The sequence below is a fragment of the Patiria miniata genome, unplaced genomic scaffold (assembly GCF_015706575.1).
Source record: "Patiria miniata isolate m_02_andy unplaced genomic scaffold, ASM1570657v1 HiC_scaffold_24, whole genome shotgun sequence".
NCBI classification, from domain to species: Eukaryota; Metazoa; Echinodermata; class Asteroidea; order Valvatida; family Asterinidae; genus Patiria; species Patiria miniata.
Genome location: NW_024037063.1, coordinates 3,363,254 through 3,385,320, shown reverse-complemented (window position 1 = coordinate 3,385,320; position 22,067 = coordinate 3,363,254). Strand labels below are relative to the sequence as shown.

The window sequence follows — 22,067 nt, the reverse complement described above, 5'->3', positions numbered from 1 at the left end:
ATTGTACATCATAGAAATAACAAAATAACAAACTTTCAAAATCTGACTCAACTCATTGAATGTGACGTACGCTAAATTTTTATTCAAAATCATTCTTCTCAGCTCTACCTTTTTGGTTTCTAAAGTTAAACTCCAAAATTATACTCCTTCGTAAAAACAAACTATAATTTTATTTTTACGAGCCATATAGAAATGCTGGTAATCATTGTTCGGTACTGTATTCATGCCATGATGGTTTAATATCGACAAGTATTTTTAAAATAAACTTGACATAAACTTGACTCAAAGTTTTTCACCAGCAGCCAGTTTACTAATCGAATACTCGCTGGCATAGAAAAGTGCTTCTAAGCCAGTTTAGAAATTAAGGAGAAAATGACAAAAGAGCTTTATTTTGCAAAAGCTACGCATTAATTGATTTTCGTGGTTCATCCTGTTTGTGATTCCTATTTGTGAATAATTCATGCAAAATACTTGGTTTAAGAATGTCCCTGTACCATTCGCTGTATTTGAAACCATTATCATCGTACCAGATCAAACTAGGCCTCAACCCTGAATCGAAGATCTGCATGCTACTTTGGCAACTGCAAATTTTAAAAGCACACAAAGCATGAATGTATGTTTACGATGACACATAGTCAGAAATTGATCCCATCTCCAGCCAAAAGGTGACATATTGATTTTCTTTTCTACTTAAAACGTCGCTTCAGGTGGTCGCACAGCCAACCAGGCTGCGATCTTGGGGTTGGCAGCGATGCGGCTTTTGAGGGCGACCAGCTTCGGGTACTTCTCCACAGAGTTGGCGCCCTTTGAAAAGACATTCACCATGTCAACAGCGGTGAAGAAAAAGAGATCGGCGGCGGTGATCTACAATGAACAAAAATCAAATCGAAAAAAATATCACTACTGATCACTAAACTGCTCTGTTTTCTTTTGAAATTATCAATTTCGCTGGTAGTCCGACGGTGTATGACAAATCATGTCAAGGAAGCTGCAAAGGATTGTGGGACATTCTGCTGCACAGGATTGTGGGAGATCCTAGGTTATTCAGCGATGTTATCTTTGCCAGACAAAATTGTGCTTCTAATGATTTTTTTTTCAAATTCCTATGATTTGAGAGTAACTCTCTTAATTTAACACTGCTGCAGTACCGTCACCAAAATGACTTCTTGCAAAGTAAGTAAGACTGTAAGAGATAACTTGGCAGCTTAATCATTGTTTGAATGTGAGTCAAATGTTTGTCTCCGGCTCTTAAGGTTAAAAAGGAATTGATTTGTAGGATTGCTAAGAGGGATAATTACCGAGTTTCCGACGAAGAAGTCACCGGCTTGCTCCAGGCCGATTAACCGCTCCAGAGTCACGTAGATCGGCGGTATAACATCCTTCAAGAACTTCTCATTTCTTTCCGGCTGGGGAAAGAAAAAAAACAGTTCGATTTGATGTTTCAATCTGTTCCTAACGTCCTTACTAAAAACCTTTGGAAGTGCGCCGACAAGAGTTCACCACACAAACTATCTTTTGCATAATTTGGGGAGAGTTGACCTTTAATTATAAACTTTTCCAAAGCCGAGTCTATTCGGCAGTAAGAGATATACTTCTTAATAATTCGCATTCTTTTTCAAAAAGAAGGATTTGCAAGGTTTCAGACACAATTTGGGTGGTGCTACCGCATGGACAGACGATAGGTCATTATATTATATTCGTGCAAAGGTTTATTAATGAACACAGTCATGTTTACCCCAAAGGCTGAAATTCAAATTACTTACCATTGTTTCTTGAGGCCCATTGAAGACAATGTTGACTGCCGTCCAGATGTCCTCGACCGCGTCAATTGCTTGGTCTATAAATGCCGCATCAAGGGACGTCTTACCATAAAATCCTTTAGGAAACAGAGGAAAAGGAATTCTAAGGTGAAAATTTGGCAGAACGGTTTAAGCACCATTTAATGTTTCTCATTTGTTTCAGGGAATTGGTTTGTGAAGTCTCCTTTACAGCATACTTAAGCAAAGTATAAGATTGCCTATTACAGTGTACATGTTAGGTAAAGTTTATTGCTATATATATGTATTACCGAGACCTCCAAAAAAATCGATCATAATTTTCTCGATCAAAATTTCAAATTTCCTGCGAATCAATTCCGATAAAAGAAGAGTTTGATAAAAGAAGAGTTTGAAAACACATGTTATAATAGGTCTCGCAACTCACCGAACTCCCTGGCCAGATATCTCAGGATAGCCTTACTCTGACATATCATCTTCCCGTCGACCTCAAGCGCCGGCGTTTCCTGGGTGGGAAATGCTGATCAACAAAAGAGATCACATGCGGTTATAGACAATGGTTTTATCTGTTTCTTTACTTATGTTGTTTATGTTGTTTTGGGGACTGATCTAGCGAACCCGTACATCTGTCCGTTATGTGATACATTGGATGGCCAAACTAAAAGGAAGAAGATTTTAATGTCGGAATAACTCACTCGGCTTTAGCTTAGGCCAATCCGCAAACTCGAAGTTCTTTTCGTCATAGTCAACCCCAGCTAGCTTGAAAGCCAGACGAATACTTTCAGCACGGCCCTGCGCCTTGAAGTAATGAAGTACGTATTTCACCATGGTGGCGTGGAGCACTACAAGCTATTGCTGGACTCTTGTTAAAATGGCGTCAGGTACTTTCTAGCAGTGCTATGTCTTCCACGCCCAAAACTGCAATGACGATGATATTTCGAGCAGGCATGGAAAATCCACAAGGCATATTTGCTGTTAATTTGCATCCAGTTTACGAAAAGGATTAAGGTGTAAAAATTCACAAAAGGTTGCGCAGTAGACTGGTCCTATAATACGTGGTTAAGTATTAAGGTATCAAAGGTAAACATACCACAAACCGTACAAAGCAAACTTTTCAGTGCCTCAAGTCCTATATTGTGACATTCCATAGGAACTGAATTTAAAACCGATGTTGTATCATGGGTAACACTACCAAGGAATATCAGCACAGCCAAGTCATACTACTTATTCACTACTCAAATCACAGAAATAACACATGAAGTCAGTCATGTTGGGAAGCTTCCTCCCACTCTGACTCCCTCAGTTCTACAATAATTGTCAAAAGCTGCACTTTGTCGTATACTTTGTGTTGCATTGGCAGGTTTGACATAAGGAGTAAAGTAAAACGAATCGCAGCATTATATCTTGATTATAAGAGAAGTTAGCTTTCCAGAAAGTTTGTCCACCATAGAATTTTTCATTTGAACTAAAAAAAATAACAGTTTTCCCCCGGGGACACTTCATTTTGAGAATGTTGAAATCGTTGAGTTATTTCTTTCATTATGATTGGTGCTTTTGGTGTGAACTCAAAATAATACCAACATAAACTATCACAATAACAAAGTTTCAAAATCTGACTCAACACGTACATTGAATGTGACGTTCACTAATTGTTTTTATTCAAAATTGACATTCAACTAAGGACATTTCTAACCTTTTTCTCAGCTTTGGCTTTTTGGTTTCTAAAGTTAAACTCCAAAAATATACCTCTTCGTACAAACAAACTATAGGTTGGTTTTACGAGCCATATCCAAATGCTGGTAATCGTTGTTCGGTACTATAGGCCTATTCATGCCATGACGCTGACGGTAATCTACAAGCATTTTTGAGCTGTGTAAACTTGACCGAAAGTTTCTCATAAGTTAACACTCGTTATCATAGAAAAGTGCTTCTAAGCCAGTTTAGAAATGAAGGAGAAAATAACCAAAACAGCTTCATTTTGCAAAAGCTACGCATTAATTGATTTTCGAGGTCCATCCCGTTTGTTAATCCTAATATTTGTGAATAATGTACAAAACACTGGGTTAAAGAATGTCCCTATCCCATTAACTGTACTTTGTATTAGAAATCCATTATCATCATACCATATCAGCCTAATCCCCTTAATCACACATCTGCATGCTGCTTTTGGTAGGCTTAACTACAAATTTACACACAGCGTCCATGTACACTCAACCAGAAACTCCCCTCCCCCTAATACTTGTTTGTTTAACTCAAAAACAACTGGGCACATCTTGCTCAAATTAAATGGATCAGTACAGAAATTCCTTAGCAATCCAGCCATGCTCTTTGTTTGGCCCAAACCAGTGATAATGTGTAAGAAATTACGCAATTTATGACAAATGCTACCGAAAAAAGTTGCACTTTTGTATAGGCCTACGTGCAAGGTGAGTGTGAACAAAAACTTGCACGTATACAAAGGTGCAACTGTTTTCGGTATCATTTGTCATAAATTGCATGATTTCGTACCCATTTTCACCGTTTGCGACGACATAAAAGTTAGAAAATGATCCCATCTCCAGCCAAAAGGTGACATATTGATTTTCTTTTCCACTTAAAACGTCACTTCAGGTGGTCGCACAGCCAACCAGGCTGCGATCTTGGGGTTGGCAGCGATGTGGCTCTTGAGGGCGCCCAGCTTCGGGTACTTCTCTAGGGAGTTGGCGCCATTTGGCAAAAAGAAATTCACCATGTCAACAGCGGTGAAGAAAAAGAGATCGGCGGCGGTGATCTACAATGAACAAAAATGGAAAATTGAACAAGGAAACTACTGATCATTAAAACTGATCTGTTTCCTTTCGAATCAGTCTCGCTGGTAGTCCTTGCACGAAAAATCATGTCAAGGAAGCTGCAAAGGATTGTGGGACAATCTGCTGCTCAGGATTGTGGGACATCCTGGGTAATCTAGCGATGTCATCTTTGCCGAACAAAATTGTGCTTCCAATGAAATTTTTGAAATTCCTATGATTTGAAAGTAATTTGACTTAATTTAACACTGCTGCAGTACCGGCACCAAAATGACTACTTGCAAAGTAAGTATCATTGTCTGAATGTGAGTCAAATGTTTGTCAACGGCTCTTATTAGGTTAAAATGTCTTGATTAATTTAAGATGGCTAATTACCGAGTTTCCGACGAAGAAGTCCCCGGCTTGCTTCAGGCCGATTAACCGCTCCAGAGTCGCGTAGATCGGCGGGACCACATCCGTCAAGAACTTCTCAATTCTTTGTGGCTGGGCTTGGAAAAACAATACATTTTGATTGGATGTTTCAATTTATATATGTTTCAACTTTTGGAAATGCACCAACAAGAGGTTACCACACAAAACATGTTTTGCATAATGGGGGAGTTGATATTCGTTTGTTACCTTTTTCCAAGCCAAGTCTATTCTGAAGCAAGAGAATACTTTTTACAGTTCAAATTTGTATTGCAAAAAAAAACGATGGATTTGCAAGGTTTCACATACAATTTTGGAGTTGTTACCACACGGAAAGAGGATTAGCTCATTATTCCTGCAAAGGTTTATCAAATGAATAAATGTTTACCTCCAGAGTCTGATAGTTCAAGTAACTTACCCTGCTTTCTTTAGGCCCATCGAAGGCATGATTGACTTCCGACCAGAGGTCCTCGACAGTGTCAATTGCTTGGTCTATAAATGCCGCATCAAGGGATGTCTTGCCGTAAAATCCTTTTAAAAACGGATGAAAAGCGGTTCTAATGTGACATTTGGGCAGAACGGTTTAAGCATGAATGTACGCATGGTTAAGTTGAGATGACGTCAAACTAACAGACTGTATTATGTCTCTTAACTCACCGAACTCCCTGGCCAGATATCTCAGGACAGCCTTACTCTGACATATCATCTGCCCGTCGACCTCAAGCGACGGCGTTTGCTGGGTAGCATAGTCTGATCAACAAGACAAAAACAAATAAACTAACTTACTAACAAACAACATGTGATTAGTTAAAGGAATACCGTAACAGGTAGACAGTGCGTGTTTCATCTTTCATTAGTTCCGTTCTTTTTGTTTGGGCTGATTGGTTCTGCACCATGATGTGCCCCTACACCTGTCTGAAATGTGATGATTTCGGTGACTAAAAAAGGGATTATAAGGAGGAATAACTCACTCTGCTTTAGTTTTGGCCAATCCGCCAACTCGAAGTTCTTTTCTTCATAGTCGACCCCAGCTAGCTTGAAAGCTAGACGAATACTTTCAGCCCGGCCATAGTGCGCCTTGAAGTAGTGAAGTACATACTTCACCATGGTGGCATGGAGCACTATACCAGTCCCTTGAAAAAAAAGCGCGGCTCCCAAAGAGACTTTTAGCAGCACGTCCAAAACTACAGTGAAGATTTTTCGAGCAGCATTGAATAAATAGAAAATAGCAAGTCATATATGCTTTGGAATTATCTCAAAAAGGGTCAAGGTCCTCACCAAAAAACCCCGAGTCAACAGGCCCTACACACCAAATACGTGGTTAAGTATTAACGTATCAAAGGTAGATTCAAAATACCGTAGACCGTATATAAGCGGACTTTTCAGTGCCTCATGACCATATCAAACCGATGTGTTTATCTATAGGCGACGCCACCTAGCAATAACAGCACTAAGTCATACTACTCATTCACTTCTCAAATCTCAGAAATAACAAAGTCAGGCATGTTTGGAAGCTAGCTTCCACTCGGGCTCCCCTCTACAATAATTGTCAAAAGGTGAAGTTTTTCAAAAGCTTTGTGTTTTTAAGTAAATGTGTCATTGCACCATACCTTGAGTTAGAAAAATAACGTTTAAAAACATGCACCATAGAGTATTTCATTTGAACCAAAAAATAGCATTTTTCGCTGGGAGTGGGGGGGGGGGGTTAGAGGGGTAGTTTCGACACTTCATTTTTGTGAATGTTGGGGGACTCTGTTATTTCTTTCTTCATATAATTTGTGTATTTAGAAACCTTCACAAAATAACAAACTTACAAAATCTGTCTCAACACATTTCAATAATGTGACACTAGCAATTTTTTTTATTCAAAATCTATATACAACTACGTAAAGGTTTTGACTTTTTTTCTCTTTAGCTTTTTGTTTTCAAAAATATACTCCTCCGTAAAAACAAACTATAAATTTTTGAGCCATTATTAAAAATGCTTGAATCATTGTTGGGTACTGCATTCCATAACGGTTATCTCCAAGTATTTTTTAGCTGACGTAACTTGACTGAAAAGTATTAATTTTACTCATCAGCATCCAGTTTACTGAGTAAACAGTCGTTATAAAAAAGTTCTCCTAATAAGTTCTCCTGATCCGCATGCTACGTTGGTAACTACAAATTTTAAGCGTCAACGTATGTTTACGACGACATGTAGTAAGCAAATAATAACATCTCCAGCCAATATTGGTGGTAATATTCATTTTCTTTTCCACTTAAAGCGTCGCTTCAGGTGGTCGCACAGCCAACCAGGCTGCGATCTTGGGGTTGGCAGCGATGCGGCTCTTGAGGGCGACCAGCTTCGGGTACTTCTCCACAGAGTTGGCGCCCTTTGACAAGACATTCACCATGTCAACAGCGGTGAAGAAAAAAAGATCGGCGGCGGTGATCTACAACCAACAAAAATGGAACAAAATCACAGGAGTTCAAAAATGCTGATCACTAAACTGATCTGTTTTCTAAATTATCAATAATAGCTGGTAGTCCGACGATCAGCACGGCCGACAAATCATGTCAAGGAAGCTGCAAAGGATTGTGGGACAATCTTCTGCACAGGATTGTGGGACATCCTGGGTAATCCAGCGATGTTTATCTTACCGGACAAAATTATGCTTCCAATTTTTTTTTTTTCAATTTCCTATGGTTTGAGATTGAACACTGCTGCAGTACCGTCACCAAAATGACTTCTTGCAAAGTAAAAAAAGACATAAAGAGGTAATTTGCCATCTCAGTCATTGTCTGAATGTGAATCAAATGTTTGTCTCTGGCTTTAGGTTACACATAACTTGATTTGTAGGATTGCTAAGGGGGATAATTACCGAGTTTCCGACGAAGAAGTCCCCTGCTTGCTTTTGGCCGATTAACCGCTCCAGAGTCGCGTAGATCGGCGGAACCACATCCTTCAAGAACTTCTCAATTTTCTCTGGCTGTGGTAGGAAAAAAATCAGTTCGATTGGATGTTTCAATCTGCTAGTTCCAATCGTTCTGTAAAAGAGCCATTGGAATTGCGCCAACAAGAGGTTACCACATTCGTTTACAAAGTGTTTTCCCAAGCCGCACCTATTCTGCAGTAAGAAATATACTTTGCGGTTTAGGGTATAGACCTTATTCACGAGTAGGCCATTTTGATCGTGTTCCCTGAACGTATTTCATAAATTGTAAACTGTTGAAAGGGGTGGTGCCATACTATTTGTGCGTTCCAAGCCTCACTTTCATTCTTTCGTAAATGTTCCTTAAAATATTGCGGTATTGTTTATCACAAATTTTTAATTATTCATCAAAGCAGACTGGTATAAATTGTAATTAACTTTATATCATTGCTTTCATTTCTATTTCTATAACCCCAAAAAATGAAGATTTTACCTCGCTTTCAATTCAATTATGGCCGACTCTTGAATAAGGCCTATTTGGACACACTTCACTTAAAGTTCAACTTTTTCGTGAAAACTATGGATTTGCAAGGTTTCATATACAATTTGGGTGGTGCTATCAGATGGACAGATGATATGAGCTCATAATAATATATTCCTGCATGCAAAGGTTTGTCAAATAAATCCATGATTTACCTCCAGAGGCTGACGATTCAAGTAACTTACCCTGCTTTCTGCTGGCCCATGAAAGATAATATCACCTGCCGTCCAGATGTCCTCGACCGCGTCAATTGCTTGGTCTATAAATGCCGCATCAAGTGATGTCTTGCCGTAAAATCCTTTCGAAAACGGATGAAAAGGGATTATAAGGTGAACATTGGGCAGAACGATTTGGGCATGCATGTCTCTCATTTGTTTCTGGGAAAATAGGTTTGTGATTATGTATAGTCTCCTTTATAGCATATTTCGCTAAGTATTAAAACAATTTCTAACTTTACACGTTTGTTTAAGTTGGTTGCAATACATGTATTGCCTAATCCTCACTAAAATCGATTATAATTTTCTCAATCAAAATTTGAACTTCCTGCGAATCAGTTCAGATAAAGGAAGATTTGAGATACAGCATTTCAGGAACTCAACGCTCTTTTTATAGATCTCACAACTCACCAAACTCCCTTGCCAGATATCTCAGGATAGCCTTACTCTGACATATCATCTTCCCGTCGACCTCAAGCGACGGCGTTTGCTGGGTGGGAAATGCTGAACAACAAATGAAAACAAATAAACTAGTTTCCTAACAAACAACATGTCATAAGGTACAGGATTACAGGCGGTTATAGAACATGCTTCATCTTTCATTACTTAAGTTGTTTTTGTTGGGACTGATTGATTTTGAAACCCTTCCCCACCTAACGAGCCCCTACATCTGTCCAATATGTGATAATTGTGATGACCAAAAAAAAATAATGGCGGAATAACTCACTCGGTTTTAGCTTAGGCCAATCCGCAAACTCGAAGCTCTTTTCGTCATAGTCGACCCCAGCTAGCTTGAAAGCTAGACGAATACTTTCAGCACGGCCCTGCGCCTTGAAGTAGTGAAGTACGTATTTCACCATGGTGGCGTGGAGCACTACAAGCTATTCTAGACTATTGTTGGAATAGCGCCTACCGAAGGTATACTTTCTAGCAGCGCTAGATTCTACATCCAAAACTACTGCAATGACGATATTTCGAACAGTGCATGGAAAATCCGCAGAGCATTTTGCTGTTGATTTGATAATCTGAAAAGCCGGGTCAAGGTCTAACAATTCACAAAAGGTTGTGGCGTAGACTGGTTCTATAGATGGTGAAAACAAGTTAAGTTTCAGTGTATAGGCCGTACAAAGCAAACTTTTCAGTGCCCCATGACCTATATTGTGACATTCTAGCAACCAAAGTTAAAATCGATGTGTTATCATGGGTGACGCAACCATGGAATATCAGCAATAAATAGCCAAGCATTCACTTCTAAAATCGTAGAAGTAACACATGAAGTCAGTCATGTTGGGAAGCTAGCTCCCACTTCGACTCCATTCTACAATAATTGTCAAATCTGCAGTTTGATTTTTGTATTTGTCGTGAATTCAAAATGATACCAACATAAACCATCACAAAATATCCAATTTTTAAACTTTTACTCAACACATTTATTGCGACGTTTGCTTAATTTGAATTAAAAATGACTGGCAACTACAAACAATTTTAACCCTTTTATGCTTTAGCTTCTTTATTTCTGAAGATAAAATCCAAAATTGTTTTTGTAAGTGTTTCTAAGCCATATCAACATGCTGGTATAAATCATTGTTGAGTATGCCCATGACGATGATCTACATGTATTTTTGAGATGACGTGAACTTGACTGAAAAGTAATCAATTTTCTCACCAGCATCAAGTTAAACACTCGTTATCATAGAAAAGTGCTTCTTAGCCAGTTTAGATGACGAAAGAGCTTTATTTTGCAAAAGCTACACTTTAATTAATTTTTGTAGTTTATCCCGTTAATCAAGCTTAATTTGTGAATAATTTATGCAAACACTTGGTTGAAGAATGTCCCTGTCCACTTAGATGTACATTGATATTTGACAACCATTGTGATCATGATATCAAACTTAAAACCCTAAGTCGCACATCTGCATGCCACTTTGGTAACTACAAATTAAAAGTACACAAAGCATCAATGTATGCTTACGATGACACAGAGTGAGAAAATGATCTCATCTCCAGCCAACAGGTGGCGTGTTTATTTGCTTTTCTACTTAAAACGTCGCTTCAGGTGGTCGCACAGCCAACCAGGCTGCGATCTTGGGGTTGGCAGCAATGCGTTCCTTGAGGGCGCTCAGCTTCGGGCACTTCTCCAGGGTGTTGGCGCCCTTTGATATGTGATTCGCCATGTCAACAGCGGTGAAGAAAAAGAGATCAGCGGCTGTGATCTACAACGACAAAAACGAACAACATACAGGGGGCAATAATCGATCACTAAGCTGAACTATATTCTTTCGCAAATCTTAGTTTCGCTGGTAGTCTAGCGATGCACGATAAATCCTGTCCAGGAAGCAGGCATGGGATTTATCTTACTCAGGATTGTGTGACATCCGGGATTATCTTGTGATTTTTTTCAGAATAATAATCTTCCAATGAGATTTGTTTTGATTAATATGACTTGGGTGGAATAATATAACGAATACTTCACTGCAGTAAATTCACCCAATCTTGTTCTACGAGTGATTGGAGCAATTAATTGTCGGTTTAATAATCGTCTGAGTGGGGGTCATATTTTGGATTTTGATTACCGAGTTTCCAACGAAGAATTCCCCAGCTTGCTCCTGTGCAAGCAACCGCTCCAGAGTCGCGTAGATCGGTGGGACCACATCCTTCAAGAACCTTTCCATTCTTTCTGGCTGGGGTTTGAAAAAAATACAGTTTTTCCAGGTTGTTTCAATGTTTCAAAGTATGGAAACCAAGAGCGTATCGAGAATAGTATCTTTGCAGTGCATTAACGTTACCAAACTGCATCCATTCTGCAGCAAAAGACATAGACTTTACTGTTTGAATGTCAATAGTGAAAAACGATGCATTTTCAAGGCTTTAGATTAAATTTTGTGTTCGTTTTGTGGCATCACACGGACAGACGATGAACTCATCTTGCAAAGGCTTCACAATACATGTTTACATCCCAAGCATGCATGGCTTCAAATAACTTGCCCTGCTTTCCGGAGGCCCGTGGAAGACAACGTTGAGTTCCGACCACATGTCTTCGATCGTGTCGAGTGCTTGGTCTATGAATGCCGCGTCCAGGGATGTCTTGCCATAAAACCCTTGAATAAATGATAAAAAAAAAATCTGAAGGTGTTATTATAACACAATTTGGTTGAGTATACAATTGAATTTTCTGTTTTTTAGTTTTGTTATACAGCATGATTATGCAAACTTAGGAAATGTCTCAGTTTACGTTATTGGCAAAGTCCATTGAGAAATGCCTTGCCAATCTTCACTAAATTCGATCAGAATTTTCTCAATCGAAATTTCAAATTGCAGGGAATCAATGCAATTAATGGAGAATTAAAACACAGCATTGAAAGAATTTAACACTCATATTAAGGTGTCCCAACTCACCAAATTCCCTGGCCAGATATCTCAGGATAGCCTTACTCTGACATATCATCTGCCCGTCGACCTCCAGCGCTGGAACTTGCTGGGTGGGAAATGCTGAGTAAAAAAATTAATAAATAATAATAATTAGTTCAAGGATAATCGAAAGAGTAATTTTGGACGTTTTCTTTTCCGGTATTAACTGTCTTTTGATCGGGACGGGTGGTGGTGCAATAGCTCACTCGGTTTAAACTTTGGCCAATCCGCAAACTCGAAGTTCCTTTCTTCATAGTCGACCCCAGCTAGCTTGAAAGCCAGACGGATACTTTCACCACGGCCGTGCACCTTGAAGTAGTGAAGTACGTATTTCACCATGGTGGCGTTGAGCAGGCACAAGCTGTTACCAGACACCTGTTAAAATCGCAGCCACGAAGGTACTTTGTAGCAGCGCTACCTTGCACACCTAAAGCAGCAATGACGATGATATTTCGAGCGATATTAAATAAATTATAGCAATTGATATTTGCTGTTGATTTAGGTAATCTAAAAAGGGTCAAGGTCTAAAATGTACAAAAGGTGGCGGAGTAGACTGGTCATATAGACGGCAGTAAATCCGCAATGAAGTATTTGGGTAGCAAATGTACATCCTAAAGTCAGAACAACCGATAAACTCTACGAAACGGAGTATCATTTTGCCCCATGATCTACTGCCATTCTATAGCGACCAAAATTGCAGCCCTATGGTGCGCCTTAAAATAGTAAAATTAGAGTACGCACATGTACATCACCATGGATGACAGGGGCCCTATGGGCTCCGTGCACTAATGAAGAGGGCGCCCTTTTACCAAGCAATGACGACCCATGGTCGGGACATTTCGCTGGTTGACGCGCACGATTCCTTGTGTGTGACGCACGTACACCAGGGAATTTGTACCATGTTTTTACACGGCACGCAGTGGCCGCGCTTCGCGACAAAATATTGCAGTCAGGCAAGATGGCGTCGTTCGGTCACCCCAAACTGTACTTTATCTGCCGGTGAGGGGGCACTTGTGAACAGAGCGGTATCGTCCGCCTCTCAAGTTACTTCAAAATGGACGCATCTTTTAGTTCGTATGTTTCACAAAAAGACTTTAAGTGAATATTTCGGGTTTTGTCCATTGTTTCTTTCACAAAAAAGCAGGGTGAGGGAAAAAAACACGAACTAAAATATAACTGAATTAAAATCCTGAAGCCAGTCTGCACGTATAGCAAATTGAGAGTGTTATAGAAAAATGTACGTGTAAAACGTGTTATGAACGCCTTCTTTCAATAATGTTAAAGTGTGGCACGCCGTTATTACCACTGTAAATGTGATACCTTATTTACTTATTATTTTATTATCAGGCACACAATAAAACAGACATTACATGTACATAAAAAACAGGCCAGAAGATTGCCAAGAAGCGAACCAAATCATGATATAAAGGGCTCTCCAAGCAACAACCAAAAAACCCCTTAAACACTTCACATTCATACAATAAATCGATTATATTTATCTTATGCGCGTGATATATTTTAAGTTTACATTTTGTTGCTGCTGTTCCTGTTGTTGAACTTTATTCTCAAAAAGCAAACAGAACCAAAACCTAATGTTACACTGAATAACGACCAACGACAAGAAACTTTAATCTTTGCAGATTCAACAATCTTCGGATCAAATGTCAAAAACGCCCCTCGTTTTTTGGGGAAAAACGAGGGGCTGCTTACCAACAGTCTTGTTGGTCGTAAACAGGATCTCTTGGTTGTGATGCCAGCACAGTTTCTCTTCCACAGTCTAGGACTACTTTAAATCTGGCCGGGTGCTTCGTCTAAAGGTATGTAGGGTTTCTTCTCTTTTCCTTTTTCTTTTGGTGGGTGGGGCTTTAACTTTTGGTAGAAATTTAATTTCATTTAAAAGAGGGGAAAATTGTTTATGTTCTTATACAAAAACAGCCAGAATCTCTGTACAGCTATTTCCCCATGTTGTTTCTTTACCACCACTTGTTTTGCCCTTGCTGATGCGATTGTACGGATGGGTTTTTTTGTCTTGAAATTTTAACGAAAATTCCATAGTTGTTAAAAGGTGTCTGACGATATGAATGTGCTTGATCTTGAACGCGCTACAGGTTGTGTAGGAACTCGCCATAGGAACGCGCTATAAAGTGTTCAAACCGTTCGGATGGAATTGGTTGAATCTTCACAGCTACATTTGGGCCCAATCTGAATTGGGACTAATGCGTATTTAATGATCCAGGAAAACCATTGGAGTTTAAGAACCTTTTTTATATTCCTAATGGTGACGAGTTAATAAGTTCGATGTTTTCCGCTCACTTCCAGGCACTCAATCCACCTGAGGGATATCTGCCGGTAAGCCTACCCTAACGAACGGTGCATTAACAATTGTGAATATGACGAAGAATGCCAAAGTCGCTCCTGAGGAGCCGCCTCCTTATAACAATCCGGGAGTCCCGATGTCTCAGTCCGTCCCGATGTCTCAGTACGGCCCGATGTCTCATGCCGTCCCGATGTCTCAGTACGGCCCGATGTCACAGTCCATGCCGATGTCTCAGTCCATGCCGATGTCTCAGCCTATGATGATGGCCCAGCCCATGATGATGGCCCCGGCCCCGGCCCCGCCCCCACCGCCGGTGGTCGTTAACGTAGCGCAGGCCACCAGTACCGAGGTTACAACTACCACTCACAACGATCGAGGTTTATTCTCCGGGATGTGTTGCTGTCTCTTTAGCTGTCTGTGGACAATCATCTGCTGCTTCTGCCAAGACTAACGCTCCACTCACGACGATTGAGAATAACTTTACTCCTCTACATACGGCAAATTTCCAACTCCTGAGATGCGAGGATTTTTGACAAAATCCCGTTAAAGAGGGTGATCTTCTTAAAAAAAAAAAAAAAAAATAGCTGTTCTTGATTCAGATCGGGAACAGCTAATCATAAAAGTGATCAGGCAAACCCTGAACGAATTTGAAGATGATAATGTTGGAATTAGTCTTATAAGAGGTAGTACTGTTTGCTTTTCTCCAGCTCTTTAGTATTCAAACTTACTGTAGATTCCGACCATCGGTATCTGGTAAAAATTCGGTAAAAATTGCGCATTCGCTCTTACAACATTTGAGTATATAAAACATTTGATCATTTTACTTTATATAAATTGGCGTCCATGTTGCATTATGTTATCAGATGCAGGGATGTTACATCAATTTGGTATAGCTTTGGGTTTCTTATAATTAGTTAGCCACTAAATAAATCATCTGATCATTTTACTTTATTTGTTTGTTTGTTTTTGAAGTTGTGCATAATTTCTCACATATTGAGTCAGTTAATACAATGTATTATGATCAGGAACTCAATTGCACAATTTTTTTTTACAATCTGGGCAGTTTTTTAATGTTTTTTTTTAAGATGCAAATGGGTTTCTGAAAAGATAATTCTTTTTTTTTCTTCAAATGTTTGGCTGAAAACAAGAGATTGCGAAAATATTCGGACTGAGCCCTCGATATGCGGGACGTACGTTCATCTTTTTACACAGCACTGGTGTACAAAGTTAGTTTCCTTTTGTTGTTTTCTTGAAGAATTTTTTGACGTTTTCTTCTTTTTGACGTCCGCCTTTGTTTTGTCCTTTAGGTAACAGAATTTATTTCAAGAGCAAACTGTTTTCTTCATAATGTCTGAGTTTGTAACTTATTTGGTTGTTTTTAAGGACTTGTGGTGTGCTTTTTATTGTTAAAAAAAAATCGTTTGATCCCGTTTCCTCAAAGTAAAAGATTTCTGCACTTTTATCGAGATTTGTGTTACATGTTTTAGTATTGCGCTCAGTGATAGCTTTAACTGTTCTATCGTGCAGTGCTAATTCCTCATATTGCCATAATTACTGTTGTCTATTGTCCTCAGTGTGTCACCTTGATATATTTATAACTTTCGAAATTGTAAAAATATCGATAGTTTGTATATTGTATCTCCTTTCATGGCAATGTACACTAGTCTATCCTTTCCACTTCACAAGCTTTGTAATTTGTATTGTTTGTAAGTTCTTTAAATAATTTTGAACCAAATGAGGGGGAAAACAAGTGAACTAGAAAGATCAATCTGCAGCCATCATCTGACTGTATCATGACCTTTAAAAGAATAACAGTTATTCTAAAAAAAAATGTACTTTATTTGGGCGTGGGTGGGTGCATGATACTTTAAGAGAAAAAAGAGAAAAAATGCCTGAAAATAACGAGACTAATAATAAGTTGAGCAGCATTTTTGTCGCCCTCTATTGGTTCTGACAAAACCAAATGGTTTCATTGCAGTTCAAGTAAATCTGCCATTTTGCAAAGTAATTGTGAGAAATACATAATATTAAGTCAAAATTAAATAGTAGTTCAATTGATTCGTAACATTTTTTTGTGATCATTAAATGTCCACTTTTAATTCACTGGTATTTTTATGCTGTCTTTTCTTTTCTTCAAAATCCATGCTCACGTATCAATGAAGATTTTCGCGTTGCTTGTCATTGGGATTTCTAATTCCGTCAGTGTCCTGTAGACGACGTGAACTTGACTGAAAAGTAATCAATTTTCTCACCAGCATTAAGTTAAACAGTCGTTATCATAGAAAAGTGCTTCTTAGCCAGTTTAGATGACGAAAGAGCTTTATTTTGCAAAAGATACATTTTAATTAATTTTCGTAGTTCATCCCATTTATCAAGCTTAATATGTGAATAAGTTATGTAAACACTTGTTTGAAGAATGTCCCTGTCCACATAGATGAACATTGATATTTGACAACCATTGTGATCATGATATCAAGCTTAAAACCCTAAGTCGCACATCTGCATGCTACTTTGGTAACTACAAATTTAAAAGTACACACAGCATCAATGTATGCTTACGATGACACAGAGTGAGAAAATGATCTCATCTCCAGGAACAGGTGGCGTGTTTAGTTGCTTTTCTACTTAAAACGTCGCTTCAGGTGGTCGCACAGCCAACCAGGCTGCGATCTTGGGGTTGGCAGCAATGCGTTCCTTGAGGGCGCTCAGCTTCGGGCACTTCTCCAGGGTGTTGGCGCCCTTTGATATGTGATTCGCCATGTCAACAGCGGTGAAGAAAAAGAGATCAGCGGCTGTGATCTACAGCGACAAAAACGAACAACATACAGGGGGCAATAATCGATCACTAAGCTGAACTATATTCTTTCGCAAATCTTAGTTTCGCTGGTAGTCTAGCGATGCACGATAAATCCTGTCCAGGAAGCAGGCATGGGATTTATCTTTATACTCAGGATTGTGTGACATCCGGGATTATCTTGTGATTTTTTTTCAGAATAATAATCTTCCAATGAGATTTGTTTTGATTAATATGACTTGGGTGGAATAATATAACGAATACTTCACTACAGTAAATTCACCAAATCTTGTTCTACGAGTGATTGGAGCAATCAAAATCAATTCTTAAGAAATTAATTGTCGGTTTAATAATCGTCTGAGTGGGGGTCATATTTTGGATTTTGATTACCGAGTTTCCAACGAAGAACTCCCCAGCTTGCTCCTGTGCAAGCAACCGCTCCAGAGTCGCGTAGATCGGCGGGACCACATCCTTCAAGAACCTTTCCATTCTTTCTGGCTGGGGTTTGAAAAAATACAGTTTTTCCAGGTTGTTTCCATGTTTCAAAGTATGGAAACCAAGAGCGTATCGAGAATAGTATCTTTGCAGTGCATTAACGTTACCAAACTGCATCCATTCTGCAGCAAAAGACATAGACTTTACTGTTTGAATGTCAATAGTGAAAAACGATGCATTTTCAAGAGTTTAGATTAAATTTTGTGTTCGTTTTGTGGCATCACACGGACAGACGATGAACTCATCTTGCAAAGGCTTCTCAATACATGTTTACATCCCAAGCATGCATGGCCAGCTTCAAATAACTTACCCTGCTTTCTGGAGGCCCGTGGAAGACAACGTTGACTTCCGACCAAATGTCTTCGATCGTGTCGAGTGTTTGGTCTATGAATGCCGCGTCCAGGGATGTCTTGCCATAAAACCCTTGAATAAATGGTTAAAAAAAATCTGAAGGTGTTATTATAACCCAATTTGGTTGAGTATACAAATGAATTTTCTGTGTTTAAGCTTTTGTTATACAGCATGATTATGCAAACTTAGGAAATGTCTCAGTTTACGTTATTGGCAAAGTCCATTTGAGAAATGCCTTGCTAATTTTCACTAAATTCGATCAGAATTTTCTCAATCGAAATTTCAAATTGCAGGGAATCAATGCAATTAATGGAGAATTAAAACACAGCATTGAAGGAATTTAACACTCATATTTAAGTGTCACAACTCACCAAATTCCCTGGCCAGATATCTCAGGATAGCCTTACTCTGACATATCATCGTCCCGTCGACCTCCAGCGACGGCGTTTGCTGGGTAACATAGTCTGATCAACAAAACAAAAACAAATAAATAATAATAATTAGTTCAAGGATAATCAAAATAATTGTTTTGGACTTTTTTCCGGTATTAACTGTCTTTTGATCGGGACGGGTGGTGGTGTATTAGCTCACTCGGTTTTAGCTTTGGCCAATCCGCATACTCGAAGTTCCTTTCTTCATAGTCGACACCAGCTAGCTTGAAAGCCAGACGGATACTTTCACCACGGCCGTTAAAACCCTTGAAGTAGTGAAGTACGTATTTCACCATGGTGGCGTAGAGCACTACACAAGCTATTACCAGACACCAGTTAAAATCGCGGCCACGAAGGTACTTTGTAGCAGCGCTACCTTGCACACCTAAAGCAGCAATGACGATGATATTTCGAGCAATATTAAATAAATGATAGCAATTTATATTTGCTGTTGATTTAGGTAATCTAACAAGGGTCAAGGTATAAAATGTACAAAAGGTGGCGGAGTAGACTGGTCATATAGACGGCAGTAAATACGCAATGAAGTATTTGGGTAGCAAAGGTACATCCGATAGTCAAACAACCAATAAACTCTACGAAACGGAGTATCATTGTGCCCCATGATTTACTGCCATTCTATAGCAACCGAAATTGCAGCCCTATAGTGCGCCTTAAAATAGTAAAGTTAGAGTACGCACATGTACATCACCATGGATGACAGGGGCCCTATGGGCTCCGTGCACTAATGAAGAGGGCGCCCTTTTACCAAGCAACGACGACCCAAGGGCGGGACATTTCGCTGGTTGACGCGCACGGTTCCTTGTGTGTGACGCACGTACACCAGTGAATTTGTACCATGTTTTTACACGGCACGCAGTGGCCGCGCTTGGCGACAAAATATTGCAGTCAGGCAAGATGGCGTCGTTCGGTCACACCAAACTGTACTTTATCTGTCGGTGAGGGGGCACTTGTGAACAGAGCGGTATCGTCCGCCTCTCAAGTTACTTCAAAATGGATGCATATTTTAGTTCGTATGTTTCACAAAAAGACTTAAAGTGAATATTTCGGGTTTTGTCCATTGTTTCTTTCACACACAAAAGCAGAGTGAGGGAAAAACACGAACTAAAATATAACTGAATTAAAAAACTGAAGCCAGACTGTACGTATAGCAAATGGTGAGTGTAATAGAAAATGAACGTGTAAAACGTCTTTCAATAATGTTTAAGTGTGGCACGCCGTTATTACCACTGTAAATGTGATATTTTATTTATTACATGTAATTATTTTATTATCAGGCACACAATAAAACAGACATTACATGTACATAAAAAACAGGCCAGAAGATTGCCAAGAAGCGAACCAAATCATGATATAAAAGGCTCTCCAAGCAACAACGAAAAATACAAACATCAAACACTTCGAATTCACACAATAAATCGATTATATTTATCTTATAAATCGATCTATATTTATGCGCGTGATACAATTTAAGTTTACATTTTGTTGCTGCTGTTCCTGTTGTTGACCTTTATTCTCAACAAGCAAACAGAACCAAAACCTAATGTTACACTGATTAGCGATCAACGATAAGAAACTTTAATCTTTGCAGATTCAACAATTTTCGGATCAAATGTCAAAAACGCCCCTTGGGTTTTTTGGGGAAAAACGAGGGGCTGTTTACCAACAGTCTTGTTGGTCGTAAACAGGATCTCTTGGTTGTTATGCCAGCACAGTTTCCCTTCCACAGTCTAGGACTACTCTAAATCTGGCTGGTTGCTTCGTCTTAAGGTATGTAGAGTTTCTTCCTTTTTGGGCGAGTGAGGCTTTAACTTTTGGTAGAAATTTAATTTCATTTTAAAGAGGGAAAAATGATTTATGTTCTTATACAAAAACAGCCAGAATCTTTTCTCTGTACAGCTATTTCCCCATGTCGTTTCTTTACTACCACTTGTTTTGCCCTTGCTGATGCGATTGTACGGGTGGGGGTTTTTGGTCTTGAAATTTTAACGAAAATTCCATAGTTGTTAAAAGGTGTCTTACGATATGAATGTGCTTGATCTTGAACGCGCTACAGGTTGTGTAGGAACTCGCCATATGAACGCGCTATAAAGTGTTCAAACCGTTCGGATGGAATTGGTTGAATCTTCACAGCTACATTTGGGCCTAATCTGAATCGGGACTAATGCGTATTTAATGATCCAGGAAAACCATTGGAGTTTAAGAACCTTTTTTATATTCCAAATGGTGACGAGTTAATAAGTTCGATGTTTTCCGCTCACTTCCAGGCACTCAATCCACCCGAGGGATATCCGCCGGTGAGCCTACCCTAACGAACGGTGCATCAACAATTGTGAATATGACGAAGAATGCCAAAGTCGCTCCTGAGGAGCCGCCTCCTTATAACAATCCGGGAGTCCCGATGGCTCAGTCCGTCCCGATGTCTCATGCCGTCCCGATGTCTCAGTACGGCCCGATGTCTCAGTCCATGCCGATGTCCCAGCCCATGATGATGGCCCAGCCCATGATGATGGCCCCGGCCCCGGCCCCACCACCACAGCAGGTGGTCGTTAACGTAGCGCAGAACACCAGTACCCAGGTTACAACTACCACTCACAACGATCGAGGTCTCCTCTGCGGGATGTGTTGCTGTCTCTTTAGCTGTCTGTGGGCAATCATCTGCTGCTTCTGCGATGACTAACGCTCCACTCACGACGATTGAGAATAACTTTACTCCTCTACATACGGCAAATTTTCAACTCCTGAGATGGGAGGATTTTTGACGCAATCCCGTTAAAGAGGGTGATCTTCTTTAAAAAAAAATGCTGTTCTTGATTCAGATCGGGAATAGCTAATCATAAAAGTGATCAGGCAAACCCTGAACGAATTTGAAGATGATAATTTTGGAATCAGTCTTATAAGAGGTAGTACTGTTTGCTTTTCTCCAGCTTTTTAGTACTCAAAATTACTGTAGATTCCGACCATCGGTATCTAAAAATTGCGCATTCGCTTTTACAAAATTTGAGTATATAAAACATCTGATCATTTTACTTTATATAAATTGGCGTCCATGTTGCATTATGTTATCAGATGCAGGGATGTTACATCAATTTGGTATAGCTTTGGGTTTCTTATAATTAGTTAGCCACGAAATAAATCATCTGATCATTTTACTTTATTTGTTTGTTTGTTTTTGAAGTTGTGCATAATTTCTCACATATTGAGTCAGTTAATACAATGTATTATGATCAGGAACTCAATTGCACAATTTTTTTTTACAATCTGTGCAGTTTTTTATGTTTTTTTTAATAGATGCAAATGGGTTTCTGAAAAGATAATTCTTTTTTTTTTCTTCAAATGTTTGGCTGAAAACAAGAGATTGCGAAAATATTCGGACTGAGCCCTCGATATGCGGAACGTACGTTCGTCTTTTTACACAGCACTGGTGTACAAAGTTAGTTTCCTTTTGTTGTTTTCTTGAAAAATTTTCTGACGTTTTCTTCTTTTTGACGTCCGCCTTTGTTTTGTCCTTTAGGTAGCAGAATTTATTTCAGGAGCAAACTGTTTTCTTCATAATGTCTGAGTTTGTAACTTATTTGGTTGTTTTTAAGGACTTGTGGTGTGCTTTTTATTG

At 39.3% G+C, this 22,067-nt stretch overlaps 5 protein-coding genes across 7 annotated transcripts; 1 reads left to right on the top strand and 4 right to left on the bottom strand.

The window, feature by feature from the left end:
• Positions 1-55: 55 nt before the first annotated feature.
• On the bottom strand, positions 56-9,643 carry LOC119731978 (hematopoietic prostaglandin D synthase-like). Of its 3 annotated transcripts, none has more exons than XM_038205319.1 (5): positions 9,368-9,596; positions 2,203-2,295; positions 1,764-1,876; positions 1,299-1,406; positions 56-864 (listed from the first exon to the last, which is right to left on the bottom strand). In XM_038205319.1, the coding sequence occupies exons 1-5, from the start codon at positions 9,498-9,500 to the stop codon at positions 691-693; spliced, it is 621 nt and encodes a 206-aa protein (XP_038061247.1). In that variant the 5' UTR covers positions 9,501-9,596; the 3' UTR covers positions 56-690. The 3 variants fall into 3 exon arrangements, with proteins under 3 accessions (XP_038061247.1, XP_038061246.1, XP_038061248.1); XM_038205318.1 differs by lacking the exon at positions 9,368-9,596 and adding an exon at positions 2,471-2,717; XM_038205320.1 differs by lacking the exons at positions 56-864; positions 1,299-1,406; positions 1,764-1,876; positions 2,203-2,295 and adding exons at positions 6,780-7,404; positions 7,834-7,941; positions 8,611-8,723; positions 9,052-9,144 and having other exon boundaries at positions 9,368-9,643.
• LOC119731976 (glutathione S-transferase-like) lies at positions 4,244-6,163 on the bottom strand. Its single transcript, XM_038205315.1, has 5 exons — positions 5,941-6,163; positions 5,627-5,719; positions 5,388-5,500; positions 4,937-5,044; positions 4,244-4,545 (listed from the first exon to the last, which is right to left on the bottom strand). Exons 1-5 carry the CDS (start codon positions 6,074-6,076, stop codon positions 4,369-4,371), a joined length of 627 nt encoding a protein of 208 aa, XP_038061243.1. The 5' UTR covers positions 6,077-6,163; the 3' UTR covers positions 4,244-4,368.
• A 488-nt stretch (positions 9,644-10,131) lies between the features above and the next one.
• On the bottom strand, positions 10,132-12,476 carry LOC119731974 (hematopoietic prostaglandin D synthase-like). The gene is made up of 5 exons (XM_038205313.1): positions 12,255-12,476; positions 12,037-12,129; positions 11,626-11,738; positions 11,214-11,321; positions 10,132-10,853 (listed from the first exon to the last, which is right to left on the bottom strand). The coding sequence occupies exons 1-5, from the start codon at positions 12,385-12,387 to the stop codon at positions 10,680-10,682; spliced, it is 621 nt and encodes a 206-aa protein (XP_038061241.1). The 5' UTR covers positions 12,388-12,476; the 3' UTR covers positions 10,132-10,679.
• A 4,506-nt stretch (positions 12,477-16,982) lies between these two features.
• Positions 16,983-18,806, bottom strand: LOC119731972 (glutathione S-transferase-like). Its single transcript, XM_038205312.1, has 5 exons — positions 18,597-18,806; positions 18,377-18,469; positions 17,965-18,077; positions 17,550-17,657; positions 16,983-17,164 (listed from the first exon to the last, which is right to left on the bottom strand). The coding sequence occupies exons 1-5, from the start codon at positions 18,730-18,732 to the stop codon at positions 16,991-16,993; spliced, it is 624 nt and encodes a 207-aa protein (XP_038061240.1). The 5' UTR covers positions 18,733-18,806; the 3' UTR covers positions 16,983-16,990.
• A 1,339-nt stretch (positions 18,807-20,145) lies between these two features.
• On the top strand, positions 20,146-21,157 carry LOC119731971 (cysteine-rich and transmembrane domain-containing protein 1-like). Its single transcript, XM_038205311.1, has 2 exons — positions 20,146-20,224; positions 20,722-21,157. Exon 2 carries the CDS (start codon positions 20,793-20,795, stop codon positions 21,132-21,134), a length of 342 nt encoding a protein of 113 aa, XP_038061239.1. The 5' UTR covers positions 20,146-20,224; positions 20,722-20,792; the 3' UTR covers positions 21,135-21,157.
• Positions 21,158-22,067: the final 910 nt, after the last annotated feature.